Source organism: Typopeltis vanoorti, chromosome 8 (genome assembly GCF_054136105.1).
Source record: "Typopeltis vanoorti isolate ZY-2024b chromosome 8, IOZ_Tvanoo_1.0, whole genome shotgun sequence".
NCBI classification, from domain to species: domain Eukaryota; kingdom Metazoa; phylum Arthropoda; class Arachnida; order Uropygi; family Thelyphonidae; genus Typopeltis; species Typopeltis vanoorti.
In genome coordinates this window covers 132,447,366-132,470,685 of record NC_143556.1, presented here as the reverse complement: position 1 = coordinate 132,470,685, position 23,320 = coordinate 132,447,366, and the positions used below count along the sequence as shown (strand labels likewise).

Below are 23,320 nucleotides of genomic sequence, written 5' to 3'. Positions count from 1 at the left end.
CCAGAGTAATTTTTAAAAAAGGTGATAAACCTTTTGGCAACTCCCATAGGCACAGATGACTTGCTACTGCTTCTGCCTGGTATCTCCAGCTCTGGGCCTGGCTCCCACTGAAGAGACCTCAATAAAGGTCGAAACTAGTCTGGGTAGATGGCCAATCCCTTTAATGCATAACAGTATACATATCCACATAGGAAATGTGTTTTGCATTATATGGGAGATACTGGGTTAGAAGTGCCTGGTAGCTTGCTCCACCTTTGCCACGAGTTGCCTTGGTGTTGCACTACTTACTGGATAAGATAGTACAACACTATATTTAGTCCTGAAGATATTTTCAGGCGCAAACTTTGTTTGCTCTCACTGGGATATAGGATTAAACCAAATCTATTATATTATAACATCATATCCTGCCATTTCTATTCATCTCAAGATATCATTCTCATACAACCATGTTTCACTTATTCCAACTATTTTCTGATACATCAATTTCATTTCTCTTATTTCTGATATTCGTGGCATTCATGATTAAGCATAACAAATCATTTCTTGGTCTATAGCCACTCTTACTCATGCTGCATTCTCTTTGTAAGAAGGAAGCATGTCTTCATCTCTGACTTCTCTTCACTTGCTCCTCTCTGCTCACCTTTATTCTACCTACTTCCCCCAAACTCAACCACCCATATATTCTAGGCTGTTTTGTTCCTATGCTCACCGTCCATACATGCATTCATTACTGTTTTCAGAATCCACTCCACACTATTTCCCTGTCTAATTTTCATTCCTGTTCTTCCATTGTTATTTCCATTCAGAATCGCATTGGTCTCACCTGTTCCACTTTTTTGCTTCTGTACATCATCTCTGACTACCATTGATATTTTGTTTGTATCACTTATTACAGTTTCTTTTAACAGCAACCTTTTCAAATAACTCACTACCAAACCATTCAGATGCAGATCATTATCTTTATCCTTCAAACTCATCTCACACATTCACATACTACCCTCCTTTCACGTCACACATTTTCTCTGGCATTCCATTCAAGATCTTTGCTTTCTTCTGCAACTCATTGTTATTCTGGAGAAACACACAAACTACTCTTCATATCACACTGTTGGACATGAAAGATTGATATAAAATCAGTATTGTTCTTCACTAACATTAATAACAATTATCTTCACTATTGTTCATCCTCTGTATAGGTCAAAATATGAAAGAATGTGTGTTGGGGTTAGACCTGATATCAAAATTGGAGATGTTTATCTCAGCTCTTTCTTTTTCAATAAATCCAATGCAAATCTGCAGAATTCCTTAACTAAATTCAACAACTGATGTAAAAAATTTGGCATGAATGTCGGACGTGAAAAGACCATGCATGAAAATATTCAGGAACATTGAAAGCACTGCTTCCTGAATGAAGATCCTGTATAACAAGTAAAACATTCCATGTATTTTGGCATAATTTTTAGTGAAAAAGACATAGTGAATGTGAAAATAGATAACAGAAGCAAAGTTGATTAGGCTGAGAGTCAAGTGAATAAATTTATATGGAAAAAGAGAGAAATTACGTAAATTATGCAATCCCATTTTTCAGAATTTAAATACCATTTTACAGTGTGGACACACTTACTTGATTTAAAAAAAAAAAGAATAATAATAATCAGTAATAGAGCCTCTGTAGCTCAGTCAGTATAGATGATGCCCTTTGGTCTGAAAGACCCGGGTTCGATTCCCTTCAGTGAAGTGAGGAACCTTTATCTGTCCTCTTTTGACTAAAGGCGAGTTAATCAATCTCATATGGAGGTGGAGGGTTTTCCATCTCTAAGAAGAAAATTGGAACCATGAATACACACACATATCTACAGACATAAGACACTTCTAGAAAAAGGATTAACCAACCTGTTCCATAGGATTTTAGTTTCGAATGTCTACATGGTGAAGTGTGGGTCTACACATCAGCGTAAATCATCGACAACAAGAATCAGAAATAAAGTTGATTCTAGCCCTGTGTGCAAGGTCCACATAATATCAGGGTTTTTTTTTAATTATTTATTTGGATGGTGGTAATAGATTTAATGGAATTATTAATATATGTGGTAAATTTTCTGTAATGCCAAATCCTGTGAACACTTATCCAAAGTTTATCTACTTGGTTATGAAGTTCATAATAACATATTTGTTTTAATCCTTTACCAAAACACAAGCAAACAAAATTTGCACAGGAAGTATCTTTATGAATAGCACCATTGTATGTAGAGGCTGTTGACTTCACAACAGTTACATTAATATCTCATAATGCCAAGCACACTTCCTTTCATACATGTATATTGCTATGCATCATGGGAAGGATCACTACCCAGACCACTTTGTAAGTTCTGGGGTCTTCTTCTTCAAAAACAAGTGATCCTTTAGATCATTCTAACCTCAGTGATCCAAAAGGATCATTCTGATTCATTACTCTTGATTATTCCAAAATATTCAAGATTCTTTCTGCACAGACCACTGAACAGAGCCATTCTTTTAGAGCAAGCACCCACTGAAGGGCCTCAATCAAGGCCATGTGATACAAGAATGCTTGCAATGCCACAGCAGTATCCATCATTTCCCATTTGGCATAATCCACCATTTCCCATATCTTAATCACTACTCCTGGTGTTTAGGTTTAAATGTTGATTCTCATGCATCATACACCAATTGTGGTGAATGAAGTGGAGGTGAGTAGTCTATTGCATAACCTCAATGTCAATACATCCTTGGGATTGGATGATATACCAGCTTGTGTCGTACGAGAAGCAGCTAAAGAATTGTCAGTACCCTTGACCATTTTGTTTAATTTGAGTCTCGGGTCTGGGTTAGTCCCGAGGGGGTGGAAAGAGGGGAAAATAGTTCCACTGCATAAAGGTGGATCCAAGACTGCTGTTGTAAATTACCGACCGATTAGCATATCAGGAATCATTGTCAAGGTCTTAGAGAAATTAGTCAAGAAAAGAATACAGAATTGGATAGATGAAAATGGGATATTGTATGGGGGACAACATGCTTTTGTGAAGGGTAGATCATGCCTCAGTAACTTGCTCACGTTTTATAACACAGTGACGGCTGAACTGGATAGGGGTAATGGGTTTACAGTGATACTACTGGTCCTTGCCAAGGCCTTTGACAGGATACCACATGGAACCCTAATCAGTAAACTGGAGTGGATGGGGATAGATATAGGGTTGGTTAGATGGATAGGGGGGGGGGTTGAAGGAGAGATACCAGAGAATGGTTTATGCAGGAGTGGAGTCTAAAAGAAGGCTTGTGACTAGTGGTGTGCCGCAGAGCTCTGTTCTTGGACCACTGCTTTTCAATTTGTTCATCAATGATATAGGAAAGGATTTGAGAGGAAATGTTCACTTGTTTGCTGATGATGCAAAGTTGGGTAGAGCAATTGTGAGTGCACAGGATGTCATAATTTTGCACCAAGATTTGGATAGTTTGGCAGACTAGGCTAGAAAAAATGGATGTCAATTTAATGTGGCAAAGTGGAAGGTTATGCACTTTGGGGTGAAAAGAATAGCAGCAGTATATCACATTGGTGGAACCATACTCCAGGAGATTGATGAGGCCAGGGATTTGGGAGTGTTGGTGGATGGGGAATTGAAGTTTAGGGGGCACATTGCAAAAGTGGCTAAAACAGCTCATCAAATCACTTGGCTTCTGAAAAATACTTTAATATGCAGAGACAAACAAGTTGTTGTTCCTCTGTATCGAGCCTTGATAAGACCCAATCTGGACTACTGTGCCCAGTTATGGGCACCAGGGTTTCTTCGTGATGGGGAGGAAGTGGAGAGGATCCAGAGACGAGTGACCAAGATGATAGCAGGTGGAATGAACCTTATGAGAATAGGTTGAAGATTTGTGGGTTGCAGAGATTGGACGATAGGCGAAGGAGGGGTGATATGATTGAGACATTCAAATTACTGAAGGGTTTCTATAAGATCAATCCAGAAGATATTTTTGAAAATATGACTAGTGGTGGGAGGACTAGGGGGCCATGAATGAAAGCTGGGCAAGAGTGTGGTTGACAACGGTGTTAGAGCTAGGTTTTTTACTTGGAGAGTGGTGAATGAGTGGAATAAGCTTCCAGAGTCTGTTGTGGGTGCTACGACTGTGAATGAGTTCAAGGCAAGGTATGATAGATACTGTGTGAATGTCGAATAGTTGTTCTTGACATGATGTTAGGTCCTCCCTCGATAAGTCTGTCGACTCCTTGGAGTTGCCCGGAACAACAACAACAATAATAATAGCAATAACAATAGTAAGCTGTATTTCACGAGTGAAGAAGATGACACAATTTGGTGTAAAGTGGATGACAAACAATATCAAACATGAACTGCAGGTGAAAAAGAGTTATGGAAGAGATATAAGGAGAAGGGTGGAGAGCAGATGCATGAAGAATATAAGCTTCAGGTCACCAGAGTGACTAGTATGGTGACGAAGCAAAACTGGAATATGAGAAGAGATTAGCATTAAGATCCAATGAAAATCCTAGGAAATGTTTTAGCTATGTGGCCAGTACGAGGAGAAATTATTATTATTATTATTATTATTATTATTATTTTGACACCTCCAGGGAGTCCAAAGACTCATCGAGGGAGAGTGTGCCGACAGCATCGAACGATTGGCCCCCTACCAACTACTAACCTACCAACTAATAAACTACTTATCCCACAATGTCATTCTTCCCGAAATGATTCGGGAAGAATGACATTGTGGGATAAAAATGGGAATAAAGTGACTGATGAGAACATAGTGGAGTTGTTCAATGAGCACTTTATTGGAGTATTTCATCCTGGAGAAGAAGGTTTTAAAACTAGACGTATAGCGCAGGTTTAGAGGTGCAGGAGGAGTGTGTGTTTCAAATACTGAGTACTCTGGATGTCAGTAAAGCTGTGGTACTGGATGGTATTTCACCACAAGTTTTGAGAGAACTGACAGCTCCATTGAGCTGGCTCTTCAATAAAAGTCTGGCTGCAGGGAAGGTACCCAAGGAATGGAAGGAAGGTAAGATAGTGCTGCTACTCAAGGGAGGTAGCAGACTGGAAATGTCTAAATATAGGCTAGTTTGTGTGTCATCAGTAGTTGTTGAGATCTTGGATAAATTAGTAAGAGACTGTATACAGCATTGGGAAGATGAGGGCAATGTTATCTGTGAGAGTCAACACAGTTTTGTTAAGGGGCACTCTTGCTTTAGTAATATGATTGCCTTTTATAATAAAGTAACAAGAGCAGTCGATGAGGGAAAGGCATGTACTGCCATTTTTTTGGATTTTGCAAAGGCATTTGACAGGGTGTCACATGATAATCCGATATTTAATTTGCAGCATCTGAGTTTAGATGTCAGGATAGTCAACTGGATTTAGGATTCGCTATCTAATAGGTTTCAGAGAGTTGCATATGGTGTAGCAATATCAAGGAGGCAGAAGGTTACAAGTGGGGACCCACATGGTTCAGTACTGGGACCTATATTGTTTAACCTTTATATCAATGACCTTGTCAGTGGATTGCAGGGGGATATTCAGTTGTTTGCAGATAATGTGAAGCTGGGATGGGTTATTAGTAATAGTGCAGATGTGGCAGCCCTGCAAGACGGTTTGAATAAACTAGACAGATTGGCAAATGAATGAGGGTGTTGGTTTAATTCAGCAAAATGTAGTCTTGAAGTTTGGGATACATTGATGGGGGGAAACGAGATCTGGGGGGGGTGATGATTGATAGACCACTGAAATTCAGGGAAAATAATGTAAAGGTGGTGAAGGTAACCCAGAGGATTGCTGTAATAATGAGAAGGACACTGACCTGCAGAGATAAGAGGGTTATCATTCCATTGTATAAGTCTCTGATCAGACCACACTTGGACTATTGTTCTCAGATTTGGTCCCCAGGATTTGAAGGGGATAAATTAACTGTGGAAAGGATACAAAGACGGATGACAAAGATGGTTTCAGGACTGTACAATGTTAGTTATGAGAATCGGCTGAGGGAATGTGGACTGCAGAGTATAGTAGGTAGATGAAGGAGAGGTTATATGATTGAGACTTTTAAACTGTTGAGAGGTAGGTGCAGTGTTGACACTGGGGAGTTCTTTTGCTTGGTGGAACAGAGGGAAGGAGTGATGACAAGAGGCCATCCCTGGAAGTTGCAAAACTAAGATGTGAGCAAGAGGGTGAGGAGTGGTTTCTTTGCATGGAGAGTGGCTGAACTGCTCATTGCCTAATAGGGTGGTGAGAGCAAGAACGGTCAATGAGTTCAAAGAGTGATATGATAGAATTTGTGTTTTCTAGGAAGGACCTCCCACAACGAATCTTTTGACTACATTGAGGACTGAATAATAATAATGATGATAATAATTTTTCCTCAGTATGTCCCACTGAATAAGACCTCAGCAAAGGTTGAAGCCAGTCTGGAAATCCTTTCCAAAATGCACAGCAATATGCACATCTAAATGGAAACGGTGCGCTTTTCATTAATGGATACTTAGGTAATTGAGCTAAAGTCAAAACCCTACATACAAAGAGCCTAGTTATGATGATATTTCACATGCCACTTTTTATTACTTACACTTTGCTACAGGATTAAAACATGAATATTCTTGTCTTTTATAATTTCTCTCTGAACTGGCTACATGATAAACAGGTCATAACCGAGTGATAGATTTATAGAACTGTATATAGTTATAGCCATGATTTGACAAATATGTTCGCCCACTCTCCCATAGTGAATAAATTTCACCAGCTGGTAAAGACCTGTATATGAAAGAGAATATTTTTTTATTTAATGAAAAACTTTCTGAATAAAATCTATTTAACTTTAAGAAGACATAGATGCAGCACCACTAATCTTTATGGAATTCTTATTGACTTATTGTGACGTAGGAACAATGATTTAAAGGAATGGGAGGGGGGGGGGAACTCTGCAGCACGTAAATTTTTTCTGTGGTGAGTAGGATTTGCATATAATTGCTTGAGGCCTGGTACATTATACAGACAGCTTGCTGGTAGAAGCATAACTGGCAAAGAGCACATAAGGCTTTAGCATTGAACTGCTAAAGATGACTTGGTCAGCTTTAGCAGTTGTTGGTTTACAGTTATTTCATTATGTTTCTTATTGAGGACTACATTACTGATTGAACTCCCAATTTCTCCATATTATTGAAGCATTCAAAATTTTGAAACTTCCAGCAAATAACACATGATTAAATGCAAGAATGTTTAATTAATAATAATAACAACACCAGGTAGAATATTACATATTGCCTCCATTAATTAGCTAACTGTTGATTAAGCTAATGTCAGTTGAGTAGAAGTTGTCTTGGATACCAGCAAGCTTAATTCAGCCATAATAATAATTTGTTAGACTTTATGAAAGAGCACCACTTGTATGTTATTATATGTAATAATTTCTTGATTTACATACTCTGAAGCAATTCGTCATTTGTATGTGTACCTTGTTTATAGATGGAAAATAATAATTTTCATTTTCCTTTGATTTTTAGACTATTCACCTGTGTGTTGATCTTAAATCACCATATTTTGTAATTCCAGAACATGGATCTCTCCAAAAGTGAGTTCCTCTTAAAAAAAAAAATATTATAATAAATCATTCTGTCTACATTTATATATGTACTTATTTATATATTTTTATGTGTGTTTATAAAAAAAAATACCGTACTTTATTTTTATGCAATTTATCTGTATCTCATCTCAAAATTTTAAAATTATTTTATTGGTTAATGCAAATGCTTTGGCTCCCAAGGAGATAAAGTTGTTCAGAGAAAAAAATTTCCAAAGAAGGAAAGTTCATTAGATATCATCATCCAGACATGAATGGAATTAATAGACTCTGCACTCACTCTCTTATATAGTACATTCTTCCTTTTTTGGAAATATGCTGGATTATGTGCTTGCTTCTACTCATTGGGATAAGTGTTGGCTAAGTATAGAAGATATGGTATGTGCAAGCAGGCACTAACAAAAGCAAATGAGGAAGAAAGCAAGAAACTAATATTGTTCCTAAAGTCCTAATGGTGCCCTCTGGCGGGCTAATTTGGTTGTCTTGGCCGTTGGGCTGAAGGTTCTCATAATGTAAATCTCCCAAATTTGAGGTAGTTTCATGCACCCAAATTTGTTGAGGTTTGGAACGTCTTTTAGAGCTGCTGATGATTCCTTGAATAATCTTTCGTACTTAAACTTGCTGCGGTGTATTATTTTAGTTTTCTTCCAACGAATTCTATGGTGGGTATCTAAGGCATGGTCTGCCAGCCCAGAGCGGCTGTACTGGTGAAACTGGATGTAGTCTTTGTGTTCTAAAATCCTGATATTTGCTGTCCTGCCTGTTTGGCCAAAGTAGGACAATTTGCAGCTGCAAGGGACCTGGTATACATCAGGTATGTCTAGGGGAAGTGGTTGGTCTTTGGTAGAGCGGATAAGGGATGCCAACTTTTTATATGGTCTGTAACAAGAAGTAAGGTCATATTTTTTAAGGATATTGGTTATTTTCTCAGAGGTGCTCTGGATGTAGGGGATGGTGATAGATTTGGTGTAATCTTTATTGTGGAGGGGGGGTTGTGGTTTACTGGTTTTAGTATTTTTTGGATTTTTTGGGGGTTATAGCCATTGGCTAAGAAAGTGTTGAGGATGTGGTTTAGTTCAGTGGTTAGGGCCTTGTCATCTGAACAGATTAATTTTGTCCTGTTATATCTATTATAGTATCTATCACAGTATGATAGATACTGTGAGAATGTTGAACAGCTGCGTGAACATGATGTTTATGGCCTCCCTCGATGAGTCTAAGGACTCCTGGAGTAGCCCGTGGTAATAATAATAATAATAATAATATATAGTGTTTTTATAACCCCATATTGTTGTAAGGGGGGCTGGTGGGATTGCTGGTGAATGTATCTGCCAATATGGGTGGGTTTTCTGTAAACAGAGAAAACCAATGATCCATCAAGCTGGCGAATGATTAAAGTGTCTAGGAAGGGGAGGGTGTTGTTTTCCTCTTTTTCTAAGGTGAACTGGACTCTGGAGTGTTGGTTGTTTAAGTGTGTTGTCACCTGAGCAGATTAATACTTCATACTCAGCCTATGCTTCAGCATAGGCTGAGTATGAAGCTGGTGTTCTTGATGCAGGCCACCTGAATTTTTTATTTTTATTTTTTTTTTATTGATTTCTTTGGTCATACTTTCTGTTGAACCAGGACTTGGAGAATAGATGAAAATTATGGCTAGAATGGGGAATGAAGGTCTTCATGCTACTGAGAGAAAATGTACATGACTCACTTGAAACAGACAAGTGAGTTATGAACATGACTCAGTAGGTTCGATCACCTCCTTTTTGAAGTGGCGCATTCTTGCCCTTCTTCCACTCCTTAGGGACTTGACCGAGTGCAAGACCCATATTAAAAAAATATGTTAAGACAGGTGTCAACTCCCTGGCACATTCCTTCAGAATACGTGACAATATATATTATCAAGTCCCACAGCCTTATTAACATCTAGTTTGCTCAACTCCCCATACACCTCTTGCTCACCTACAGTCAGTCTCTCCTCCCCATCATATACTGCTCTCAATATCTCCACGAAGTCTCTTTCAATCTTGTGAATGTGAACTGCTCATTAAGTATCTCCACCACACATTCTGCAACAGCTGTCTTTATACCATTTTTCTCCAATCAATGTCATCCTTCCATAATCATTCTTTCTTTTGCTGGCTACATATCGAAAGTACTCCTTAGGATTCTTTTTGGCTTCATTAGCCAGCTGCTGTTCATACCTCTCTTTAGCTACCCTCACCAACCGAGTCACCCTCCTTGCCTGTTCTTTGTAGACCTCATGGAATTGGTTATTTCCACTTCACTTATGCTGCCTCCAGAATGCCCTTTTTCTCTGTGTCGCATGCTTAATCTCTTTATTCATCCATCTCACACCTACTTTATTTAACCTTCTCACCCTTGGAATATATTTTGACATTGCATCTACTATATAATTTTTGAAAATCCCCCACGCTCTGTTGATCTCTTTTCCAGCTAACTCCTCATTCCATGTTACACCAACAAGCTGTCTCCTGAGCTCTTCATAATCACCCCACTTTTAGTTCCACTTATACCCTTTTCGCACAGAGGTCCTCACACTGTTGGCAACCACTCAGGTAATCACCTCATGGTCACTCTGCTGGATGATTTGACACCTCATTTATAATTATCTCCTTTGTGAGATGACCAAATCCAAGACCCTCAATCCTCATGTGCCCTCTGTTACATACTGTCTGAGGTAGTTATCCCTCAAAAACTCAAGAAACTCATTTTCTTTACTTCCAGTTGCTATCTCATCATTCCAGTCTATATTGCCATAAAATAAAATCACCCATAGTGATCACCCTTTTCTTATTTGCTTGGCTAATTTGATTATACATTTCATTATCACCACCACCCACATTCCCTGGTCTATAACAACATCCAGTGAAGTATTTCATTCCATTTAACTCTATCTCACACCATACTGCCTCAAAACCACTGGTACTATTTCCCTCTTGCATCTCTACTTTGTATGGACATAACTCTTTCTCTATCATCAATAGCACTCCCCCTCCCTTTTTACCCTTTTTTTCCTCACGAAACACATCATACCTTTCCATCTCTATCCCTGTCAGGATGTCGTCCTCTTCCAACCATGTCTCACTTATACCGACAATCTTTGGGTTAACAGGCGCAATTAATGCAATCATTTCATCTGCCTTGTTTCTTATACTTCTAGCATTTGTACACAAACACAACAGCTCATTTCTGGATCTACAGATAGTTCCACTGATTCCACCCACTCGATGTGATCTCTCAATACTCGACTTGGGCCATTTCCCTTTCTGCTTATTCATTTTAAAACCCTTCTCAATTCCAACTGTTTCCTCTTGATCCCAGGTCATCCCATTCCTTTTTACACATGCTCTCACCTCCTCTCGTGGCATCCACCTTTCTCATGCTGTGTACCCCTGTCCAACCTGACCTTCCCCGTTTTCCTGTTCCAAACTTATAACTCATTAAAGGGATTCTGTAAGATTGCCAGAAGAAATTTTTCAGGATGTGACATGTAGGGAGAGAACAAGGAGTTATTGCTCGAAGTTGTGTTATGGTTGGTAAGGGTGTGCAGACTACATTTTTTGCTTGAAGAGTGATGAATGAGCAGAATGTTGCTGGAGATATTTGTGAGTGTGGTAATCGTGAAGAAGTTTAAGGAGAAGAATGATAGGTTTTGTATGAATATTGGTTAGTGTAGCCTTCTATTATGATAATAATGAAGTAATAATGAGGCAGTAAAAATGAAATATTTAAGAACATTTAAAGGAGGCTCAAAATCAGATATAACAATGGAGATATTAGAGGAAAGTTAAATATTTATAGTTTATATAAAAAGATCAAGAAAGATAGAGAGTAATATAAAGAGCACATATAAATACATAGGTTGGAAAAGTATAGGTGACCAAAGGAAATGGAGAAATATAACACAAAAGGAGAGAGAGAGTGGAAAACCAAGACCCACAAGATAGAAGAAGGCCTTAACTAGCATTCCATCCTGCAGACCAGTGAAACTGATAAATGGGCTTAATGAGAAGAAGAAGATATACAATTATGAAACAGGGTTTTTATTGCATTGATTTTGAAAACTAGCAAAATGTTACTGAATTTATTTAGCAGTTCCAGGTTTCCATATTTAATTCTTTATTAAGTAATTGTACATGCTGCTTTAGTTGCAGTCACACAAAATTATATACATGTTTATCAGAATTGCTGTAATGCTATAAATGGATTGAGAGACTTTGATTTGTGTTTGAACTAAAAAAGCATTGAAATATTAACTATTGAAAAAATACGAAAGAAATATTAACTAATATTAAATATTAACAATAGTTGATACACAAATTTTGGAATCCATAGAAATCCCATACTCTAAGAAACGTCACAAGATGAATCCTGATTTCATTTTATCCAACATGCATAGCATATGAAGTATTCACACTCACCCATTTGTGTATGTATTTTACTCTTGAGAGACACTTGTGACATTATAATTAGGAATTATAGACACATTAACACAAGAATATTTTAATATTTGCCAAATATTTCAGTCTGAAACTAACAGACTATCTTCATAGTCTGTTAGTTTTTTAACAAGATGGAATACCAACAGTTGATCATTCAAAAGTAGAACGAGCCACGTGATGTTACATTGCTAAACATTAAAGAGAGGAAAAATTTCATCAGAATGATGACTAAATTACAGGTATTAATTCACAATTTCATAGAATAATCTTAATTTATAAATAACATTAGAGTAATGTAGGAATTAAAAGTCTCAATTAAAAAAAAATAATTTTAATGTGTTACCTGAAAAAAAAAAAGTTTAATGTGTTAAACTTTCCCATATTTTTGATTAGGATATACAGTCAGTTCGATTCAAGTTAGGGCGTTGAAGTAAGGCCTCAGCCTCTTTGAATAGGCGTTAAAATTGTATAGCGACATCTGTGTAGAAGGCAAGTCTTGGACCAGAGGATGTTGTGGCTTGTCTCTATCCCGTGCTGAGCTAATCCAGACTTATCAGATTTGTTGTGCAGAATGTAAGATTCATGTTCTTGAATTTTTTTTTTCTATGGAGCGTCCTGTTTGTCCAAAGTAGGACAGTTACAAGGAACTTGATACAGACCAGGCAGAGACATAGTTGAGTGTTTATCTTTGGAAGAGGGGAAATAGGTGATATTTTGTTAATAGGTGTATAACTGGCTGTTAAATCATATTTCTTTAGAATTCTTTTTAACAAGATGGAATATCAACAGTTGGTTCTGAAATCCTGGAAATATATGGAATTGGAACTCGATGTATTGATTCTTTGTTGTTCTGGATTGGATTGTAGGAATCGAACAGATGTTGTATACTTTTTTCGGAGAAACCATTTAATTTCATGTGATGTTTGATAGTTGAAAGTTCTTTCTGTAATTCATGAGGAGTTGAACAATTAGTTCTAGCTCTTCAGATTAAACATTTTATGATTCCTGTTTTTTGATAAGGATGATGAACAGATTGTTTGAGAATATACTGTCCAGTGAAAGTGGGTTTTCTGTAAATTGTTGTTGTTAGAATACCTGAAGGTGAACTGATGAGGAGAGTGTCTAAAAAGGATAACTTGTTGTCTTTTTCAATCTCCATGGTAAACTTAATATGAGGATCTAAGGAATTGATTCTGGCTAAAAAGGAAGGTAAGGAATCTCTGTTACACTGAAAAGATCAACCACACTGAAATGTTGTCGTCTAGATATCTCACCCAAAAGGATGGTTGAGGGAATATAGATGAAAACAGGATGTCTTCTAGATGTTCCAAATAAAAGTTGGCTACAGCAGGTGAAAGTGGACTTCCCATGGCTGTTCCCTCTACTTGGTTGTAGAATTTGTTTTGACACAAGAAATATCCAGAGTGTTACGAAATCAAATAATTTTATGATATCTTGTGGGAAGGTGTCAGCAAGTAATTGTAAAGTCTCTTCGAGAGTCTTTATTTGTAACCTACATCTCACTTTATGTATTCTATAGACCACCACTTTCTTGTTTATTTACCTCTTGTTCCTCTTCACCTCTTCCTTATTCCCAGAAACCCAGTTAGCCAGATCTGTGCACAGACCAGGTGAGGTTTTATCAGGACTTCATATCTCTGCTTGTCAAGGTGTTTTTCAACAACCAGATAATTCTATGAGCTGTTTTATAATTAGCTGTAATTATATTACCTGGATATTGAAGAACAGGCACTCCGATGAGCTGTTTTAGCTTCTTCTGCAGTATGCCCTCTGATCTTCAACTTTCCTATCTACCAACATTCCAAAATCCCTACCTTCATCAGTTTCCTGGATTATGTTTTCATCAGTGTAGTATACGGCAAGTTTTTCTTCACAAAATGCCATAACCTTGCACTTTTCCACATTAACCAATTGAAATTCTCCTTTGCCTAGACCATCAATCTGTTTAAATAATTAAATCATACTGCATAATGCCACATCATTTTTATTAACTGCTCTGTTATCACCAAAGAAATGAATATTTCCCTTACAGGAATCCCTGGAAAATTCCAGAATGCATTTCGATTCAAGGTGAATGCAGAATGGATTGCTGTTAGAAGATTGTCAGTGTGTTTTCATTGAGATATAGGTATTTAAGTACAAGTGAAAATGGCCTTTCCATGATGGCTCCTACAATGATTGGAGGAAAATACATAACCATAATATATTACGTATACAGTATACATATTATCTTTTAAAGATTGGTCTGAAATTTTGTGCATAGTATTATTATTATTATGAACAAACACCTGTGGAGTAATTCGACTCATTAAGATCCTCACTCACCTACCAACATATATCTTGCTAGGTGAGATTTTCAGTCTTAAAGTTATTCACTGTCTTTGCTTTCAAAACCTATATCAATAACACATTGCACTCACTCACCACACTCCATATTAAAAATCTATGCTAAATTCCATTTTTCAGCATGCTCTTACATCTTTAATGGAAATCTAGTTCTTCCTCCCCCCCCACATACTATGCATAATCTCCTGCATGTCAATTCAGTAATTCCTTCACTCCATTGAACACTTCCCATTATCGCCTTTCCTTTGACTTATCACATAATTTTTGCACTTTACATTTCACCATTCTCTGCCCCATCAACAGACACCTCCAAAACTCAGTCAATGACAATGATGCCTGCTGGTTTCAAAGACATTGGCTTTATTTCCATCTAGGATACAAAGAATCTTTATAAGGGTTTTCACCTGACAATTACTTAGTATCATATAATAAATAAGTGATAGAGGTTTTGATCTTGCAAAACAGGCATGCTGGCTATAAATTATGCAAGAAATTAACAGACATAATATGCTTGACTGATATCTATATCCTTTGATTTTTAGCTATAATTCTAAACAACCAATCAATTAAAAATAAACAGTCAATTCCCATAGACAATATTCTAGAGTTTGATATATATTTCCTTAGTTGTTTCTTTCTGGATTCTCAATTCTCTCTCCTAATCGCATTGCAAACTAGTTGATCTGATTTTTGCCCAATAGTCCACATGACATCAAATAATTAATTTAAATATAAAGTAGCAGAGACATTTGAACATATTTAAAATAACTTTTCACCATCTATGTTTATGTAATAAAACTAGTTTGCTTAAAATATTGCTGTTGGTGTTTTCATCATAATAATTTCTCTAATTTCCAACAGAAGTGGAAGTATTCTTATTATTGACACAGGAAGATTAACAATAAATAGTGACCTTCAGCTGGAAAATTCAGCATTAGAGGTATGTTTAACAGATTTCAAATTTATATTGATATTCATTCATGAAATACCTATTATTTTATCTTTCAAAATCATTTTAGCTTTTAATAAAATATTGGGACATAAGTAGAAGACTTATGCCTCACTACTCATATCATCATCAATTAAATGCCTAATATGCTCAATCAGTTTGATATGTACAATATACTGTGATAGTACTACAAGATAAGTTTACATCATTACTAACTCCAAATTAGTCTGTTATTTTTCAAGGTAACAGTATTCTCACATCTTATATTTTGGTCTTCTAGTGCACCTCTGACTTCACTATTCTGCCTAGATCTTGGTCTTCCTCAAGTCTTTTTCCTGCCATCCTTACATCAAATTATTATTATCCCAAGACCTTGTGGAGTCAAAGATTCATATGGGAGGTCCTTTTATCACACACACAGCTCATCATACCTTGCCTTGAACACATTCAAACTCCTTGCAGACACAACACTCTCAGGAAAGGCATTCCAATCATTTACAACTCTGCACAAAAAAAACCTACCTCTCACTCCCCTACTCACACCTTCTTTATACAGTTTCCAGGAATGACCTTTGGTTCTCCATCGATCTCCCACTATTTTCTGTAGAACTTCTTCAGCATTGATACTATAACAACCCATTACCAACTTGTATAGGTCTCTATCATATCTCCCCTCTTCCTCCTGTCCATCCGACTCTGCAAATTACATCTTCTCAATCTTTCTCATACTCGGCATTCCAGAGGTTAGAAACTACCTTGGTCATTTGCCTCTGAACCCTCTCCAACATCCCTTTATCCTTCTGAAAACAGTGACCAAATCTGGGCACAATAGTCCATGTGCAGCCTAATGAAACCTAATCAATGGAACAAGAATCTCCCTACTCCTACAAGTCAAATTCCTCTGTATCATTCCCAGAAGCCTTTGTGTTGTCTTCACAATTTTGGCAATGTGTCCCCTAAATTCCAGATCCTTATCCACTATCATACCCAGGTCTCTTATTTCCTCCACCTTCGACAATACATCCTCAGCAACCATACATTCTACATCCCATCTCTGTTTTCCAAATTTTAAAATCTTAAATTTTACAACATTGAACTCATATCCCCATTTCTATGCCCAATTACTCAATTTATTTGTCTTTTTGTAAGGCCACAACATCTTCACTACTCTTCATGGTTCATCATAACTTTGCATCATCTGCAAACAACTGAACATTTCCATCCAAATCTTCACCAATATCATTAATATACAAGTTAAACAGCAATGGCCTTAAAACAGATTCCTGATGCACACCACTAGTAACCTTCCTTTTCCTGGATATTGCTCTCCCATACACACATTTTTATTACCTGTCAGACAGCCAGTCTCCAATCCAATGCACCAATCTAATATCCAACCCCATCCACTCTAGTTTGACTATCATCTTATCATGCGGTAATCTATCAAAAGCCTTTGCAAAATCTAAGTATATTACTGTGTATCCTTCTCCTCTGTCCATGGAAGCAGTCACCTTATTGTGATAAGTAAGTAGATTACTAAAACATGACCTCCCTTTAGTAAATCCATGCCGTCCATAAAAGATAATACCATTGTTGTCAACCCAACTCTGGATCCTAGTTCTTACACGCTTCTCCAACAACTTAACTACAACAACTGACACACAGACAGAATTATAGTTTGATGCTTGAGTTCTAACACCTCCTTTATGAAGTGGCATAATCTTGTCTTCTTTCCACTCCTTAGGAACTTGACCAAGTGCAAGACTCATATTAAAAAAATATGTCAAGGCCAGCATTAACTCCCTGCACATTCCTGAGAGCAAGGATTATGAATGATATTCTGGCTGAAATGTGTGAGGAGATGGGAGTACAGTTTGTTAATGTGTGGAATGAGTTTGAGGGACGAAGTGAGCTGTATGGGAGCGATGGACTGCATTTGAGTGGTTATGGGGTGAGTCGCTTGGAGAGACTGCTGCTGGAAAGTGGAGAAGTGAATAGAGAGAATGAATCAGATCGAGAGGGGAGTGATGTGGAAGAGCAGGAGAGTAAGACAGGAGAGATTGAAGGAGTGGAAATGAATGGGGAAGTGAGTGGTATGAGTATAGAAAATGAAAGAATGGCTGTGCAAGAGGAGCAGGGAAACGGGGAGGCTCAGGGTGGACAGATATACACAGCATGAGAAAGGTGGATGCTCCAAGAGGAGGTGAGAGCATGTGTAGGCAGGAAAGTAATGGGATGATCAGGGATCAAAAGGAAACAGATGGAATTGCAAAGGGTTCTGAAATGAAGAAGCAGAAAGGGAAATGGCCCCAGTCCAGCATGGAGAGATCACATCGAGTGAGTGTTATCAGTGGAACTAGCTGTAGATCCAGAAATGAGTTGTTGTGTTTGTATACCAATGCTAGAAGTATAAGAAACAAGGCGGATGAAATGGTTGCAGTAATTGCGTCTGTGAACCCAGAGATTGTCGGAATAAGTGAGACATGGTTAGATGAGGATGACATCCTGACAGGAATAGAGATGGAAAGGTATGATGTGTTTCGTGAGGGTAGAAAGGGAGGGGGGGGGAGTGCTATTGATGATAGAGAAAGAGTTATGTCCATACAAGGTAGAGATGCAAGAGGGAAATGGGGCCAGTGGTTTTGAGGCAGTATGGTGTGAGATAGAGGTGAATAGAATCAAATACTTGGTGGGATGTTGTTATAGACCTGGTAATGTGGATGGTGGTGATAGTGAAATGTATAGTCAAATAAGCCAAGCAAATAAGAAAAGGGTGATCATTATGGGTGATTTTAATTATGGCAATATAGACTGGAATGAAGAGATAGCAACTGGAAGTAAAGAAAATGAGTTTCTTGAGTTTTTGAGGGATAACTACCTCAGACAGTATGTAACAGAGGGCACAAGAGGATTAAGGGTCTTGGATTTGGTCATCTCATCGGAGGATGTAATTATCAATGAGGTATCAAATTATCCACCAACTGGTGAAAGTGACCATGAGGTGATTATTTGGGTGGTTGCCAGCAGTGCAAGGACCTCTGTGAAAAAAGGATATATGTGGAACTACAAGGGGGTGATTATGAAGTGCTCAGGAGACAGCTTACAGGTGTAGCATGGAATGAAGAGTTAGCTGGAAAAGAGATCAATGCAGCTTGGGGGATTTTCAAAAAATATTTAGTGGATGCAATGTCTAAATGTATACCATGGGTGAGAAGGTTAAATAAGGTAGGTGTGAGATGGATGAATAAAGAGATTAAGCATGCAATACAGAGAAAAAGGGCATTGTGGAGGCAGCATAAGAGAAGTGGAAGTAACCAATTTCATGAGGTCTACAAAGACCAGGCAAGGAGGGTGACTTGGTTGGTGAGAGTAGCTAAAGAGAGGTATGAACAGCAGTTAGCTAATGAAGCTAAAAATAATCCTAGGGAGTTCTTTCGATATGTAGCCAGCAAAAGAAAGAATGATTATGGAAGGATGACATTGATTGGAGGAAATGGTATAAAGACAGCTGTTGCAGAATGTGTGGTGGAGATACTTAATGAGTAGGTCATAAAGATCTTTCAATCTTGTGATTGTGACTTCATGGAGAGATTAAGAGCAGTTGATGATGAGGAGGAGAGACTGACTGTAAGTGAGCAAGAGGTGTTTGGGGAGTTGAGTAAACTAGATGTAAATAAGGCTGTGGGACTTGATAATATATCACTGCGTATTCTGAAGGAATGTGCCAGAGAGTTGACACCTGCCTTGACATATTTTTTTAATACGAGTCTTGCACTTGGTCAAGTTTCTAAAGAGTGGAAGGAGGGCAAGATTCCACTTCATAAAGGAGGTGGTCGAACTCAAGCATCAAACTATAGGCCTATCTGTGTGTCAGGTGTTGTGGTTAAGTTGTTGGAGAAGCTTGTGAGAACTAGGATCCAGAGTTGGGTTGACAACAATGGTATAATCTTTGATGGACAGCATGGATTTGCTAAAGGGAGGTCATGTTTTAGTAATCTACTTACTTATTACAATAAAGTGGCTGCTTCCTTGGACAGAGGAGAAGGATACACAGTAATATACTTGGATTTTGCAAAAGCTTTTGATAGAGTACCTCATGATAAGTTGACAGTCACACTAGCGCAAATGGGGTTGGATATCAGATTAGTGCATTGGATTGGAGACTGGCTATCTGATAGGTATCAACAAGTTGTGTATGGGGGTGCAATATCAAGGAAAAGGAAAGTCACTAGTGGAGTGCCTCAGGGATCTGTTTTAGGGCCATTACTATTTAACTTGTATATTAATGATATTGGCGAAGATTTGGATGGAGATATTCAGTTGTTTGCAGATAATGCAAAGTTGGGACGAACCATAAAGTGTAGTGAAGATGTTGTGGCCTTGCAAGAAGACTTGAATGAATTGAGTGATTGGGCAAGCAAATGGGGATGTGAGTTCAATGTTGCAAAATGTAAGGTTTTAAAATTTGGAAAACAAAGATGGGATGCAGAATTTATGCTTGGTGAGAATATATTGTTGGAGGTAGAGGAAATAACAGATCTGGGGATGATTGTGGAAAAGGATCTAAAATTTAGGGGACACATAGTCAAAATTGAGAAGACAACACAAAGGCTTCTGGGAATGATGAGGAGGACAGTGACCTGTAGAAGTAGGGAGATTCTTGTTCCATTGTATAAGGCTTTGATTAGGCCACACATGGACTATTGTACCCAGATTTGGTCACCTGGTTTTCAGAAGGATGAAGAGATGTTGGAAAGGGTCCAAAGGTGACTGACTAAGGTAGTTTCTGACCTCTGGAATGTCGAGTATGAGGAAAGATTGAAAAGATGTAAATTGCAGAGTCTAGTGGAGAGAAGGAAGAGGGGAGATATGATAGAGACCTACAAGTTGGTAAGGGGTTGTTATTGGATCAATGGTGGAGAAGTTCTACAGAGAATAGTGGGAGATCAGGGGAGAACCAGAGGTCATCCCTGGAAACTGTATAAAGAGGGTGTGAGTAGGGGAGTGAGAGGCAGGTTTTTTTTGTGCAGAGTTGTGAATGATTGGAATGGCTTCTCTGAGAGTGTGGTGTCTGCAAGGAGTTTGAACGTGTTTAAGACCCGGTATGATGAGATGTGTGTGAGATAAAAGTACCTCCTAGATGGGTCTTTGACTCCATGAGGTCTTGTTTAATAATAATAATAATATTATTATTATTATCAATTCCCAGAGCTTTATTTACCTCTAGTTTGCTCAACTCCCCATACACCTCTTGCTCGCTTACAGCCAGTCCCTCTTCCCCATCATCAACTGCTCTCAATCTCTCCATGAAGTCACATTCACTAGATTGGAAGACCTTTATGAACTGCTCATTAAGTATCTACATCACATCTTCTGAAACAGCTGTCTTTATACCATTTCTGTAATCAATGTCATCCTTCCATAATCATTCTTTCTTTTGCTGCCAGCATATCGAAACATCATCTTAGGATTCTTTTTGGCTTCATTAGTTAACTGCTCTTCATACCCCTGTTTAGCTACCATCAACAAGAAATCACCCGCCTTGCCTGGTCTTTGTAGTCCTCATGTAACTAGTTATTTCCACTTCTCTTCTGCTGCCTCCATAATGTCCCTTTTCTCTGTATCACATGCTCATTCTCTTTATTCATCCATTTCACACCTACTTTATTTAACCTTCTCACCGTTGGAACACATTTAGACATTGCATCTACTTGATAGTTTTTGTAAATCCCCCAAGCTGCATTGATCTCTTTTCCAGCTAACTCCTCATTCCATGCTACACCTGTAAGCTGTCTCCTGAGCTCTTCATAATCACCCCCCCACCCACTTGTAGTTTCAAATAGACTCTTTTTTCAAAGAGGTCCTCACACTGCTGGCAACCACCCAGGTAGTCACCTCATGGTCACTCTTGCCAATTGGCAGATGATTTGACACCTCATTTATAATTACATCCTCTGATGAAATGACCAAATCCATGCCTCTCAATCCTCATGTGCCTTCTGTTACATACTGTCTGAGGTAGTTATTTCTCAAAAACTTAAGAAACTCATTTTCTTTACTTCTGGTTGCTATTTCATCATTCCAGTCTATATTGCCATAATTAAAATTGCCCATAATGATCACCCTTTTCTTATTTGTTTGGCTAATTTGATTATACATTTCATTATCATCACCATCCACATTACCTGGTCTATAATAACATCCAACCAAGTATTTGATTCCTTTCTCCTCTATCTCACACCATACTGCCTCAATACCACTGGCACTATTTCCCACTTGCATCTCTTCTTTGTATTGACATAACTCTTTCTCTATCATCAGTAGTACTCCACCTCCCTTTTTACCCCTTCTATCCTGATGAAACACATCATACCCTTTGATCTCTTTTCCTTTCAGGATGTCATCCTCGTCTAACCATGTCTCACTTATTCAACAATTTTTGGGTGAACAGACGCAATCAGCGCAACCATTTCATCTGCCTTGTTTCTTACACTTCTAGCATTTGCATATAAACACAACAGCTCATTCTTGAATCTACAGCTATTTCCATTGATACCACTCATTTGATGTGATCTCTCCATGCTCGACTGGGGCCATTTCCCTTTCTGCTTATTCATTTTAGAACTCTCCTCATTTCCAACTGTTTCCTCTAGATTCCAGGTCATTCCTTTCCTGTTTACACATGCTTTCACATCCTCTTGGAACATCCACCTTTCTCACACTGTGTACCGCTGTCCACCCCGAGTCTCCCCGTTTATCTGTTCTTCTTGCACACCCATTCTCTCATTTTCCATACTCGTGCCACTTGCTTCCTCTTTCATAACCACCTCTTCAATCTCTCTTGTCGTACTCTCCTGCTCTTCCACATCACTTCCCACTTGTTCTCATTCATTCTCTGTACTCGCTGCTTTACTTTCCAGCAACAGTCTCTCCAAGTGACTCATGCCATGTCCACTCAAATGCAGTTCATTGCTCCCATACAGTTCACTTCGTCTTTCAAACTTATTCCACACATTAACAAATTGTACTCCCCCCCTCTCCTCACACATTTGAGCCAACATATCATTAATAATCCTTGCTCTCTGCCTCATCTCACCATTGTCATACCTAGGCAACACTCGTACTCATTTTTTATCCATCTAAGTAGCCTCTTGATATCCATTATGATGTGTTCTTTGTCTTCTGTCAAGTCATTTATACCTATTAAAACCATCAATTCCTTTGCTTGCTCTCTCCTCATATCCAATGCCTCAATCAATCTGCTCTTTTTTCCGACTGGAAAACATACCTTGTGCATCCTCTCATCCAGCACACCTTTAATAATGCAGTCGCCATACAATGCCACTCCTCTTCTTTCATTAACTCTTTTGTACTTACTGGATTTGTTTTAATCATTTTCCCCTGAATTTTCTGTATTTCACTCCGCATCCATTTCATCTATTGCCACATCCAACCCAATTCAACTTTCGAATCTCGCGTCACATTCTCTCTATCATTCAATCTTTCTAATTTTCGAACTCTCTACTCCCGCTTCACACTTTCACTCTGATTCATTCTTTTGAGTTTCTGTACTTTCGGTCCATGTGTCCAACTTTCGCTTTCATTCATTCTTGCAATTTTTTCAACTTTCAATTCTTTCGTCACGCTATTTCCGGTTTCTCTCAATTTCATTTCCTTCCACCACATTCTCCTTGTTTTCGTTCTTTTTACCATGCATTATAGTTTTCAAACAGTCATTTTCTTTTTCAATGATTTTTTAACAATTTTTCGCCTTTCTTTCACACCATGCTTCTCTTTCGAATGAGCACTCATTCTTCCTGCGACATTCTCGCTACTAACACTTTCTGTCATGAAATTCATATTGTCACTCATTAAATCCTCGTTTATCTCACACTTCACACACACCCTCCTTCCATCAGCTCTTAATGTCCCC

General features: G+C 38.2%; 1 protein-coding gene across 10 annotated transcripts in view; it reads left to right on the top strand.

Moving 5' to 3' along the window:
- Positions 1 to 23,320, top strand: part of LOC150104358 (intermembrane lipid transfer protein VPS13A-like) — a 2,072,875-nt gene that overhangs the window by 780,932 nt on the left and 1,268,623 nt on the right. For all 10 annotated transcript variants that reach the window (XM_090396324.1, XM_090396319.1, XM_090396320.1 and 7 more), the window contains 2 exons: positions 7,532 to 7,599; positions 15,300 to 15,378. In XM_090396324.1, coding sequence (XP_090252450.1) covers positions 7,532 to 7,599; positions 15,300 to 15,378 — 147 coding nt within the window. The remainder of the gene's footprint in view (positions 1 to 7,531; positions 7,600 to 15,299; positions 15,379 to 23,320) is intronic.